General features: G+C 45.6%; 1 protein-coding gene across 13 annotated transcripts in view; it reads left to right on the top strand.

Annotated features, from left to right (window-relative positions):
• Window positions 1-12451, top strand: part of MAD1L1 (MAD1 mitotic arrest deficient like 1) — a 380749-nt gene that overhangs the window by 232216 nt on the left and 136082 nt on the right. For 12 of the 13 annotated variants that reach the window (XM_021412108.1, XM_021412106.1, XM_021412115.1 and 9 more), the window contains one exon: window positions 10292-10482. In XM_021412108.1, coding sequence (XP_021267783.1) covers window positions 10292-10482 — 191 coding nt within the window. Of the gene's footprint in view, window positions 1-10291; window positions 10483-10569; window positions 10841-12451 lie in introns of those variants that run through there. The other variant, XM_021412110.1, reaches the window with a different exon arrangement.

The following is a 12451-nucleotide window of genomic DNA, read 5'->3' as shown; positions in this document are numbered from 1 at the left end:
GAGAACTTGTCTTTCTTGCGGATGTTCAGCCCTCCACGCTTCAATGCTGGAACACCCAAACATGCAAGATGAAGATATCAGCTGGATTTTTGCAGTTGGAATTGGTGCTCGAGTCATTCTTCCTCAGGATCTTTTTTTACAAGCTCCTTCCCAAGATAAGTCTCCAAAGTTAATGTCCTGTCACCTCGTGTCACAATCAGGAGCGTTTAGTTTTCTTCTAGAGGTGTGCTCCTAATGTTGATACACAGAGATGAAGAAAATGGAAGGGAACATGACTGGTTCTTCCTCTAGTTTTGTTTGTTCCCAGTTTTGTTCATTTCTGAATGTTTCCTGTCCTCTTGACATGAAAAAGGAGCGTTCCCACTGGAATATTATGTCACTTTACCCTCCAGCTGCTGTGCTGGGACATAGCCACCCAATGATCTCCTTGGGAATAGTTGCTGGTGTCTTGTCAGATCATTTTTGGGAAAGGTGACGAACTGCTTGCTACAGCGAGATGTTGATGGCACAGAGTTGCCCTTTGTTTGAAAGCTGGTGCAGAAATTACCCCATGCAGTTGTTGGAAAGTCAGAGCTGTAATGGTGAGGAGCGAGGAACAGAACCATTCGTTTGCATATAATTCCAGGGCTTACATGTCATCTTTTGTGTAAACCATGCAGTTCCTGGTGCAGTGTGGAATGTGTGCTCGTAATACAGAGGACAGGAACATGGGTGCTTGCTCAGCATGGATCAGGGTTAAGGAGATGTCATCTGTTACAGAGGAGGGGGTCGGAGCTGCACACAGAGGAGCAGGCATGGATATTTAATGAATCCAAGTTGTCAGACCAGCTCAGGGGAAGCTGTACATCCCATCATTTCCTCTCAGTAGTTGTCAGAAAAAAGGGAGGAATCTGCCTCATTTCAGGTTGATTCTACGCTGAGCTTTCCCTACATCTGCTCTGAGTCATAAGAGAGACCACTGTCTTTCTGTTGCTGTTGTAGACAGAGGCTGCTCAGCTGTCCCTTTTCAGGTCAGATACACTAAACCCAGACAGATGGCTTTCTCTTTAACACCTGAACAAAACTCTTAAGACTCTGCTGCTGAAGACTTTCTAGCATGCAGTGTAGATTTCTCAGCTTCTTCCTAAAGAGATGTGTTTTTTTTTGGAAGGCAAATAGCACAGATAACTGTGTTGTCTGGTGATTTAGAGTCGGAGAGGTCCATGCATGCTTGTTCTGCCTTTTGTCTTCCTCCTTCCCTCTCTAGGAAGCTAGAAAGTCTCTCTGAAAAGCTGGTCAGTCCCAATGATGAACTTAACAATTACAGCCTTAGTGCCCATCTTCCAAAATTTCTAATAAAATTGCATGAATATTTAATACCCAATTATTAAATATTTAAAAATTTAAAACTGAACTGGTTTGGAAGTTAGCATGTGATGAATAATTCAGAATTGGGTAGCAAGACTTGGCACTGAGAAGATGTTACCTTTGCTTGCTTCTTGCTGGGAGATGACTTTGGTGGTCTTGCCAGCCTTGGGACAGTTTGTGGGGATTGCTTGGAGACTTCAAGTCTTTGTCTCTTGCTCAAGAGCATCAGCACAGGCTTAGGGGAAATAACCCTCCCTCTCTATAATAACATTGAAAGCTTTTGCAATGGAAATATGAGCTCCAGAGGCTGGAAGAATGTGACTGAAAGCCTGGTTATCCAGGAGATGGCTCTGTTTCCAAACATCTTTCATGCTCCAGGGAAAAAAGATTGCTTGTCCTTATGTCTGTGTCACATTCCTGCAGCTTTGATATTTGAAAGCCCCTTTTTCCTGTTGCTGTTCTGCTTCTCCGTGCTGAACCAGCGTTTTGTGCGAGATCATCTTTAAAAGATTGTTTTCATAAAGTAGACATCAGAAAATGAAGTAGAACAAGAAAAATATACCAATAAAGATAGGGCAGAACCTGCTGTCCTGTGGGGGGAGGTCCAGGGCACATCTGGTGTGAGTCTGAAGTAGAGTAAGAGCCTTTGGGGCCTGCTGCAGGAGCACAAAGAGCAGAAAGAAAAGGGCCTGGGGAAAGTTTGAATAGTTGGCATCAAGAGTGCTTTCAGGCCAAGAGCAATATGTTTGCAATGCCAACATTTCAAAACACTATTAAGGGAATAAATGGGGGAAAAAAAAAAAAAAAAAGGGTTGAATAGGAGTGAGCGGAGGCTTTTTAGAGCTTAGTTTCCTTTGCAACAAAAGACATAAAACAAACTCCACAATCTTTTCCCATTAAAAACACAAATAAGGTGGCCTGCTGCAGAGCTTTGCCTTTATCTGTTGCAGTGCAGTTGTATTTGCATCCCTGCTGACCAGGTAAAATGGTGTGCGTTTTTCCTCGCAGCCCTCCAGCCTGCCCGCGTGCTGCTCACAGCGGAAGCGTTTCCATTAGCCTGGGCCGTGCAAACAGATGAAATGGCAGGCTGACCTTTCAGCAAAGCTGCCTTACCTAGGGGCTGGAGGCACTGGGCTTTGTCTCCTACCGTTGTGAGGCTTTGGAGCTGTAATGGTGTATAATGTCTGTCAAGAGGAGAGGCAGCTCATGGGTAGGAAGGGACTTAGTCCGACAGAGCAGAGCGTGCTGATTTACAGCCACTCTCAAAACAATCAGGGAATCTACGAGGGTTTACAGCTCAATCTGTGCATCTCAAGTCAGAACTGGAGAACGCCTGGATCGTGCCTGTCCCATCTTGGACTGTCTTACCCTGCATATTGTTGAAAAGCTACTTCAGAAATTGTTAAGAATCTCTTCCAGTGTCTATTCATTCTGTCTTTAGATCTAACTGCCTGTAAAGCTGGGATATTTGTGTTGTGAGTACAGGCTTAGCAACTCGAGGGATAGGGGGAAACAAGATAGAGTCAGTAACTGCCTTGGGCACTGTCACTGAGCTGAGAGAGCATTTCCATGAGTTTCAGCATCAGAATTTGGACATGGGAAACTCCTGGAGTCAGAGCAAAAGGGCGGTGCTTCTACAGAAGCTTGAAATCTCTTGCCAGCAGTGAAAAGCTCCTGTCTTAGCCCTGGTGGACGCTGCTGGATGATAACCTGCAAAGTGCTCTCTAATGCGTGATTGAACGTTGTCCACGTGGCAATTTGAAAGAGCGCAACTCCTGCAAAATGTCTTTGCTTTGAGAAGGAAGAAACAAATATTTCTGGATCTGTTTTCCCGTGTTTGTTTTAATAACAGATGTTTGATGCTGTTCAGAGGTTTAAATAGCATCCAGCGTTTTGGGGTAGCGGTAACAGTCGTGCAATGGAAACAAAGTAATGGGCAGTGTGCAGGGGAGGTGGTCAGACAGGGATAAACTTGTCTGTTAGATGCTTCTGCAGACCACCCTGTGTAATTAAGTGTGAATTATATATGTTAATTATATAGCTCCTAGGATTAATTCTTACATTAGGCACTTGAGCAGTTTCAAAGCTACTCTTTTTCGTGGGAACAGCCAAGTGAAGCGATTCTTGTTCCTTTACCAAGCAACACAAGTTAAGACCCTGTTCTTGCTGCCAGCCATCCCTGAACTATAGCCCACAAAAAGTCCCTGTGACTTTTTCTTTGATGCTTCCAAAACCGATTACCAGGAAAACAGGCCTGCTACCTGCTGGCTTGCTCCAGAAGCAGAGAATAGCTGTTCTCCTGTAAACTTAAGTGGTGTAATGTATTTGTATTTTTAAGGTGAGGCAATTTTTTGCATCTGAAGTTAATGACTAGCTCCAGCTGACATTGCTTTGTTCTGGGAAGTGCTGTTGGGCTTTAATTGCCATATGGAAGGGAAATGTGGCTGGAAGACTTTATCATCATTTGGGGAGGGGTGGGGGGAGATGTCTTCCTGGTTGGTTCACAATTTATGCTCAGTGTGATGTTTCTGACTCCCAAGATGTTTGTGCCATATCATCCTAATTGGTGAAATTCACCTTGGGTACTAAACAGCTCTCCTGAGGTTAATTTAGCTGCATCGGGGGTGAACGTTGCCATCCCCAAGTAGTTCTGTATTGCAGCATGAATGCTGTTCACATTATTTAAACCAGCAATTTTAAAGCTACCCAGGGTCTCTTTACGCTACGTTGCACTGTCTTCACCAAGTGCAGCGTGGACACACTGCAGGGGTGACTGATGAGCTGAGCTGGGTGTCCGGAGCCAGCTTGCTTCTTGCCTTCCCGACTCCAAAACATCTCCCCCAAGAAGGGAAAAGGAAGGGCAGAGGAACTTCGAGCAGAACCTGTGCTAGGATTTTCTCCAGGGCAGCCTTCTGCTCCCTGTGGTTCCTCTGCCTGGGCTGAATCCTGTAGGTAGGTCAACTTCAGGTGTGCTCATCAGTCATGCAACCTTGCATTGTAATCTCGCTTTGTCAGGAGAAGAAAAGGAAAAACTACAAGCAACAACAAACCCTTTACTCAATGCTAAAGTATGTTATGTGTATGTATAGGTACTACAAAAGGAAGTTCACCCTCTTCCATAGCTGCTTATCTCTACTCTCTGTGCCCTGCTTCTTTCAACCTAACCCAATTTCTGATGCCCTCTGCCACTTTGTGCAGATAATCTGGGGAGAAAGGTTAATCGTGGACTTCTTTCCAAGAAGCGTGCCTTGTATGGATAGATGGGATATGTCTGAAGTAGGATCTTCAGAAATCCATCTTTACTGAAGGATAAATGGAGAATTTTTCTTAGTGAAGTGTTCTTGATCAATACAAGGGCTATGGTGGCAGAGATGTGTTGGTACCATGCTGCCTTTGGAAGCTCTTCCCCACATTTCTGAAAGGGAGAAGCTGGTGGCTGGAGGAGGGGACTGGTAGATGCGTTGAGCCATATGGTACATACACAGTGTAAAAATAAACCCATGTTCACTGATCAAATAAATACCACTTCGGTAAAAAATTGAACAGCCAGTGCAGTCTGTTGAATAGAAAATTGGTTTTGCCTTAAAGAAAAGTTATAATTCGTGGTTGTAATGTCACAAACTGCAAGTTTTTCCGGAATGCAGCTTGAGCCTGCTGGACCGTGGGGGCTGCGGTGCCAGTAGCAGCATGGCCTCACTGCCTGGCATGTGAAGCACCCCTATAAAATCCAGCAGTGAGGTTTATTTCTAGAGAGCGATGGTCATAAACTTGCCTCCGCCAGAAAACGCTCAGCCCCTCTTCTATAAGCCTTTATTGAATACAATACAATTTATTTTTATATTGCGTCCTTCACGGAGTATCACAGAACTCTTTTCGGGTGATGTCGGTCATAAACTAAAGCTGGAGGACGTTTCAGCGCAGGGTTGGAATGGGGAATGGCTCGATGGGTTTCGTGTGCAGGAGGGCAGTGCTTGAGCTCCAGCGAGGTGGCTGGGAAGCACAGACCTGCCATAGGGTGCAATTAAGGAACTGGAGAGGTGCAGTGGGGTGGTGATGGGTGGGCCACATGGCAATGCTGGGTACCACCTGTCTGAAGCACTCTGGCAGGGACAGGATGGGTAGGAATCAGTGTGGTGCGGAGTATTTTATCCAGTACATTGTGAGTGAGTGAGTGGCTGACCCCTAGATACAGGTTACCTTCCCTTAGTAAGGTAAAGGGCCCGGAACGGGCCTTTCTGGGACCAAGAGATATTAGCTGGGATCACAAGTGAATTAATGCAACTGTATGGCTTGGGGTGTCTTGGAGGATGGGCAGAACCAATTTATGTTTTCCCCGCAAAGTCAAGTGATACATCTAATTCCATGGCACTTGTGGCATGCTGGGATCTGCAGTGTTTTACCTCTTTCCCCAGGGAAAAGGTTAAGCGTGGATTTGGTCCTCTTTGGTGTGGAGACTGCTGTTGCTATTGATTGACCCAGCTGAACTGAGAGCAGGAGCCAAAGTTGTGGTATTTCCAGGCAGCTGTGAGCATTGTCAGATGTAAGGAGTGTAAAAGCAATGGAATAAAAAGGAGTGACATTTCCAATCCGAGAGACCAAAAAAGCCCAACTCATATTTTATTTATTTATCAAAAATTGTTTGAATTATTCATTAAAGTCAATATAAGTGTGTGAAAATACAAGGTGGTTTCAAGAAGTAGCATCATTAGGAGGAAGCTAATCATTTGGCAATATTAATTTTGTAACAGATTAATGATTTTTTCAGTGAGAATTTTCTTTGCCATCAAACTCTTCATGATGGGCAACATTTAATACAGACGTGTGGCCTGAATACCAAGGAGACCAGGCAGAGCAACTTCTAGATATTTTCCCTTTGTCTTTGTTCTCCTCTTTTTGTCTGGCACTGGGCAAAGTACCAGGCACTATCTCTGACCAGGGCATAACCTGGCAAACCTTTGTGTGTTTTCTGAGTCCTTCTTTGCTTCAGTAACACTTCTGGGATGGATGCTTTGGGATATTTATGGTGCAACTTTCCCCATCCCCAGTTTCTGCAGAGCACACCTGCGTCTCTCATCTGTTCCTTGTGAGCATAACGATGTTGAACATGGAAGCTCCAATGAGTGCTCTAAACACAGACATTTGAGTTTTCAAACACTGTCTTTTAAAGATGTAATTAAACCTAATTCTCTAGATGTTGTGAAAGATCTTAAAGGATTGAAATGTTCGATGTTCTGTGGGTGGTAGAGTGGGTGGAAAGTAACGTTGTCATCAGAAACTGCTCTATTAATGCACCTCGACCTGTCCTGAAAGGATCTTCCTCTGCTCAGTCACCTTTACAGCTGTGCTTGAAGCATTTCTCTGAAATAAGCTGAATTGCACTCTGTGCAAATTATGACTTTTAAAACAATTTTTCCTGACCATGCTAGAACTTTGGCCGGAATTACTGGTATTAGGTGAGGCTTAAGAATGAGCCCCATCGCATCTCTGCATTCGGAAGCAGAGATAACAATGAGCTGCATACAGCTTAGTGACTTCATGTGAAGGGGGAGATGTTAGAAAGTGAGTTTGTGTAGCCGGGTCTGTCCATGTGCTACTTGTACAGCTCTGGCCTCTGGGAATCTGCAGTGCCAGAGCAATCCCTGCATAGAGCCTCAGCAGAGGCTGCATGGGAAGCCTGTGCCTAAAAAGCGATGCCCAGTGCCATCTCAGGCATCCCCACAGTGTCTGAGAGGTTTGCCTGGGTCTGGCTGCTGTGGTGCAGAGCCTGCAGGAATGCTGTCTCCTGTAGGAGCACAGTGGGAAGCCTTGAAAATTACCCAGGTGTGCCACAGATGGATTTGTGTGGCTTGGTTTCAGCAGCAGGCCTTCATCCTGTGTTTCTCAAGTCTCAGTCTACCTTCCTATCAGCTTGCTGTTCTGTGAGTCCTCGCAGCCCAGCTTTGTGGTGGTGGTGTCAGCAATGTCCAAAAAGGGAAGCAGGGAGTTGGTCTCAGCCCTGGGGGCTGTCCTCAGTTTGTTTGGAAGTAGTTGGAAGTAGCCCCTTGCTGAAATATTACCCTGGGTGAAAGAAATGCTGCATGAGGGTAAGCCTCAGCAGTTGCTATAGCTGAGCTATTGATGACTCCAGTTTAACTGGGCGTAAAGGAAGAGCCACCTCTTCACAGTCATGGCTCAGTGGGCTTGCACCGAGGGCAGCTGCGAGTAGAAGCATTCCTATCGTGTCCCTGTGCCTGCTTCTTTACTTCTGCCCATCCCCGAGCTGCTTGGCTAAAGAAACACTGCTGGGAATTGCTGATGGAGCTACTGGGCAGATGACAGGGCTTCTTCTTGTCCCTGACTGATGCTGGCGCATTCAGCTGCGTCTACATTAGCAGTCACGGAGCTCAGCGCCTTGTGCCAGTAGCTGACACGACGCGTCTCTAGCGGGGAGGTGGCGTTTCTTCGTGCAGATGGATTCTTCCAGCCAGGACAGCTGATGCGGTGAGGCACCAGAACTGCTGCAGGAGCTGGAACGGGAGCCAGGAGGACGCGGGGAGGCCAGGGCAGCCTGCAGGGACTGGAGGTGGTGAGCCCTGCAGCTCCATTGGAAAGCTCAGGGCTTCTTGCAGAAGAGGCTGATCTTAAAATACGTCTTTTTTCACCCTGGGGTGGGTGGTAAGGCTGAACCCAGCAGGTGGTGGGGGTGTTCCTGGTGGCCGTTAAAGGTACCAAATTGGAGACAAAACAGTGGAAAAGGCACTAACTCTCCATCAATAACGAAAGCAGTTCAATGAGTTAAGGCGAGTTAGGGAACCATCCACCCCCAAGGTTATAAAATCAGGAAAAGCAGCCTTCAGGATATGGCACAAAAAGGCAGATTTACTTTTCCAAGGCTGGGCTCTGTTTATTAGGAAAAAAATATCAGTGTTGGACATGAGATATATTAAAAGCAGTGCCATCTCTGACAGTGGTGAAACATTATTTACCGCTGTAATGTGGCCACTGAATTTTACTTCCGTGTATAGGATTTCATCCTTAACAGTTGCATCTTTGGAATGCAAAGCTGAATGAAGACTGTGAGAATATTGAGGTCAGAGCCACCAATTAACCTCCTGATTTCAGAGGCTGATTACTCAATTAATCAAGGGACCAGACCCTGCTGAGATGATGGGAAAAAGGTTGTAACAATCCAAGGAAGGGCTGAGTTAATTGCTCAGTGATAAATTGGATAGGAATGGGAAGATGGGTGGTCAGGAAAGATTGTTTACGTCCCCCAGCAGCTGGTCTTGTACAGCAGTGTCTTAGTGAACAGACTGGTATGTGATGTTTCCCAAGACTGGTTTGTACCCCTTGATAAAGTAAGGTGCAGTTTTTGGGGGGACACCTGAAGTAAAGGAAGTACTTTCCTTGTACATCGTCTTTATGAGCAGCTCTGGAAGGTGGGGCTGAATTAACCAAAGGTAATTGGATGGCCAGCATTATCTCACCCTGCATGGATGCTCTCACTCAGAAGTAAAGGGGCATGGAGTTCTCTAACCATTAAAGAGTTTCTGTCCTTGCCTGGGGATTAAGCTAAATTGGATTAAGGCCAGAGTACTTCTGAGCAGGGCATCCTCTGTGGCATTTGAGGCACTTTAACTTAACACCACTGAATTATCCTTTTGTCCCACCCAGAGAGCCTAAGTAAAGCAGTACAGAAGATGAGAGTTGTACTGCCTGTGCTCCTGCAGCTGCTGGCAGCTGAATTGGGGCAGGTCCATGGGCTTGCAGCTCCCATTCCTGCATTCTTCCTGCACTGCACTTGGAAGGTCGATGGAAACACATCTAGGGAAATACTTGATCAAGAACTTTTCGAGCATGCTTGGGAAGCAGTAATACTTCAGCACAGGCTGTATAAGCCCAGCCAAAATCCATGATTCGTGCACAAGCAGTCGTCTTGCAGTGAAATTCCTGCTTTCCTAGTGCTGGAACCCAAACTAGCTGCCCTATGGCCTAAGTGTGCTGCAATTATGTTTCTAATTGCCGGACAGACAAAGCTGTAAACCTCAGAATGACAGAGATATCTGAGTGAGGAAGTCTATTTGTTTGCTGTTAGAAAGAGAGGCTTTTTTCCTAACCCTGGACTGCAGTGTTGATAACACAAGCTGACTTGGGAGGCATCTCTAGTGTATATTAAGGTAAAGCCAATCTCTGTAATTAATGGGGGGATAAATCGAGGTTTAATTACTCAGAAGGCACCTTGGGTGAAAGATTCATGGTAATTGTTGTGTATCCTCTTGAAGGATTCACAGTGCTGGCAGCTCCCTTTGTAGCAATAAAATGCAGGGTGAGTGGCAGGCAGTCTCCTAGGACCTCTCTTCTGGGGACTAGTCCAGGTAAGGCAGCAAATGGAAAGAGACAGTGGTACTCCTCAGGCTCTTCATTGCAGGAAAAGCCCCTTTCCCGAATCTTAAGGGATTCCTAAGCATCGTGTCAATTTGAGATCAAAGTGCTTTCAGTCAGATCAAGTGTGCGTTTGAAGAGATTTCCCTTATAGCCAGATCCCTCCTGATGCGACCATACAGCGGCGCGTTTGTTACCGTTTTTCCACTTTCTTGCTCCCTGTAACTTAGCACTCTTCTCTTGGGTTCTGCGTAGAAAATAAGATGTGTGCGTGTGGGGAAATGGATGCTGTAGCTTTGAATTTTGTAGGATGCTGTTGAAGGGCTGGCCAAGCAAAAGAAAAATCCATCCCACTAAAATGTGTCTCTTTTTCCCATTCCACAGTTTATTATCTTTTGGCCTTTTGGGGACAGGAGGGAAAAGATTCTAGCTTGCCTGTTTCTTTACTCTGCCTGCTTAATTCACTTTTAAAAAAATTAATTAACCTTTTCAATTCCCTTAGTTTGGTTAGCACTGTAAATACAGCACAAGGTCTCGACGCCGGTGACGTATAACAAAGTACCCACTTTCTTCCCCTAAACAGAGCTGAAGAAGCAAGTGGAAAGCGCAGAACTGAAAAACCAGCGTCTGAAAGAGATTTTTCAGACCAAGATCCAGGAGTTTCGCAAGGTCTGTTACACGCTCACTGGGTACCAGATCGACATCACCACCGAGAACCAGTATCGACTCACCTCCATTTACGCCGAGCACCAAGGAGACTGCCTGCTCTTTAAGGTAGGTGTGCGCGCCCCGTGCTGCTCCTGCTTCTTTGGGTTCATGGTTTCCAGCACGACAACGCTTTTCTTCTTTCTCGGAGGTTAGACTGAAGTATTGTTGCCATGCTGCTGTGTGACAGGTTGTTCCTTATGAGAAAAGTGAAGATACTTTCTTTAAAAAAAAAAAAAAGAAACTTCCTTAGAAGGCTTGGCATCTGGTCTCCCACTTAGATATCGATGTAAGTCAAGAGTAGAGCGAAGAGGCTGTATATGCATAATACCTAAGGCATCTGGCCTTGCGCTTCACCCTTTCATATCATCAGTTATATATTCCACGGCAATAAAACCTTATGTAACCATCAAGATTTCATCTTGACTTCACTATGAGATATGTCCTTACTGTCTTGGCTACCCTTTAGCTTGCCTGCATGTCATCATCTTGTCTCTATGTAAATTGGCATCCCTTTCGAGCAGCAACTCATCCGCCTGCGTCTGAAGTGCTGTTTAAACAAGCAGCCCAGGTGAATTGCAATAGCAGTCTGTCTTCTGTGTGTCTGATACTGTACTGGTCCAGCTAGATGGTCTGAGTTTGGGTTGGCTCTCAATAGGTGAGGTTTTTCTTTTTTGTTACCTTCCAGATAGCAAAGTTGAGCTGATACATTAGAGAGCTGAGGTGTGACATTGGAGTCATTGAGCAGTTAAGTTGTATCTTTATTACTTAGGTTCGAGTATTAACGGGTCAGTGGGAGAACTTCTTACTTCTCAGCAGCGAACACAACTGGCACTTAAAACCATTCCTGCTTGCCACTGACCCCGCTGCAGCATATCACTAGGAGGAGGACTAGGATTTTGGAAGCACTTGTTGCAGAACGGGAGTGCACAAGCAGGAACTGGAGGAGTTCACTTTCTGCAGACCTACTGCTGTGTGCTATGTGGGCTGCTGCAGGATTGTTTCTTGACGTAACAGGACAAATACTTTCCTGCTCTGCAACTTCAGAGCCTCAGAAACAAAACAAACCACCAAGTGAAACCAGCGAGAATAAGTATAAGACAGCACCTTGGATCCTTAGTAAAACTAGGAAAATATCACTAAAATTGTTACATTGCTTGGCCTTATCGGGACTGAAACAGATGGCAGCAGGCAAACTGGCTGTGTATGGAGGAGGAGAACACTCTTGGTTTTCAGGTGCTGTCCTTGAATCTTGAGAAAAGCTAGCTGAGGTGGTGCTGTGCTGTTAGCTCGAAGGCCTCACCAGCTCTGTGTTCACACCTGCTTTGTTACATGCTTAGTGGATGAAACTTGTGCAGATCCCTGGAGGTGTCTATTGGCATGGCAGGACCGTGCCTCTAGCAACTGTTTCTGTGATGTAGGAGAGATGGTGCAGTTGGAGAGGGTTAAGAAAATGGAAGGAAATACTGCCCGCTTGAACAGGAACTGGTTTCTCAGTAGTGCGTCTCCAGTAGGATCAAACTCTTCTTTGTGTCATTGCAATGGAAATAACTTATGTACAGGACAGTGAATGATCAAGTACAGATTCCTCTCTCTAAATGCTGTTTTTGCTTCCTCTTGTTCACTCGACTTTATTCCCAAGTCTGTCCAGAGGGCAGAGGTAAGGATTGCCGGGGCGAGCAGCAGTAGTTTTGACTTCCTTGTGGGATCCAGGCAGCTGGTGTTCATGTATCTACTGAGTCTCGCATCCTGACTGTGGCTTTCTGGTGATGTTGTGTTTATGCTGTGGAATTGCTGAGCCTTAGCTTACTGTGGGTGTTAGTGTGCATTTCATTAACCCAAAGAGGTCAAAAAGCAGAGAATGCTATTTGTATTTATTCCATTTGAGCAATTTATGGAACAGAGTCTATACAATTAAACCGGAGAAGTCCCCTAGCGCTTTACCAGCTTCCATCATTTCTCTGTAAACGCCAGAGCGTCTTTCAGTAGTGCTGCTGGTGGCATTTAATTTTGGTGAGGATGCAATAGGAGCTACTGT

The sequence above is a fragment of the Numida meleagris genome, chromosome 13 (assembly GCF_002078875.1).
Source record: "Numida meleagris isolate 19003 breed g44 Domestic line chromosome 13, NumMel1.0, whole genome shotgun sequence".
Lineage (NCBI taxonomy): Eukaryota > Metazoa > Chordata > Aves > Galliformes > Numididae > Numida > Numida meleagris.
This window is presented reverse-complemented; position numbering and strand designations above follow the sequence as displayed.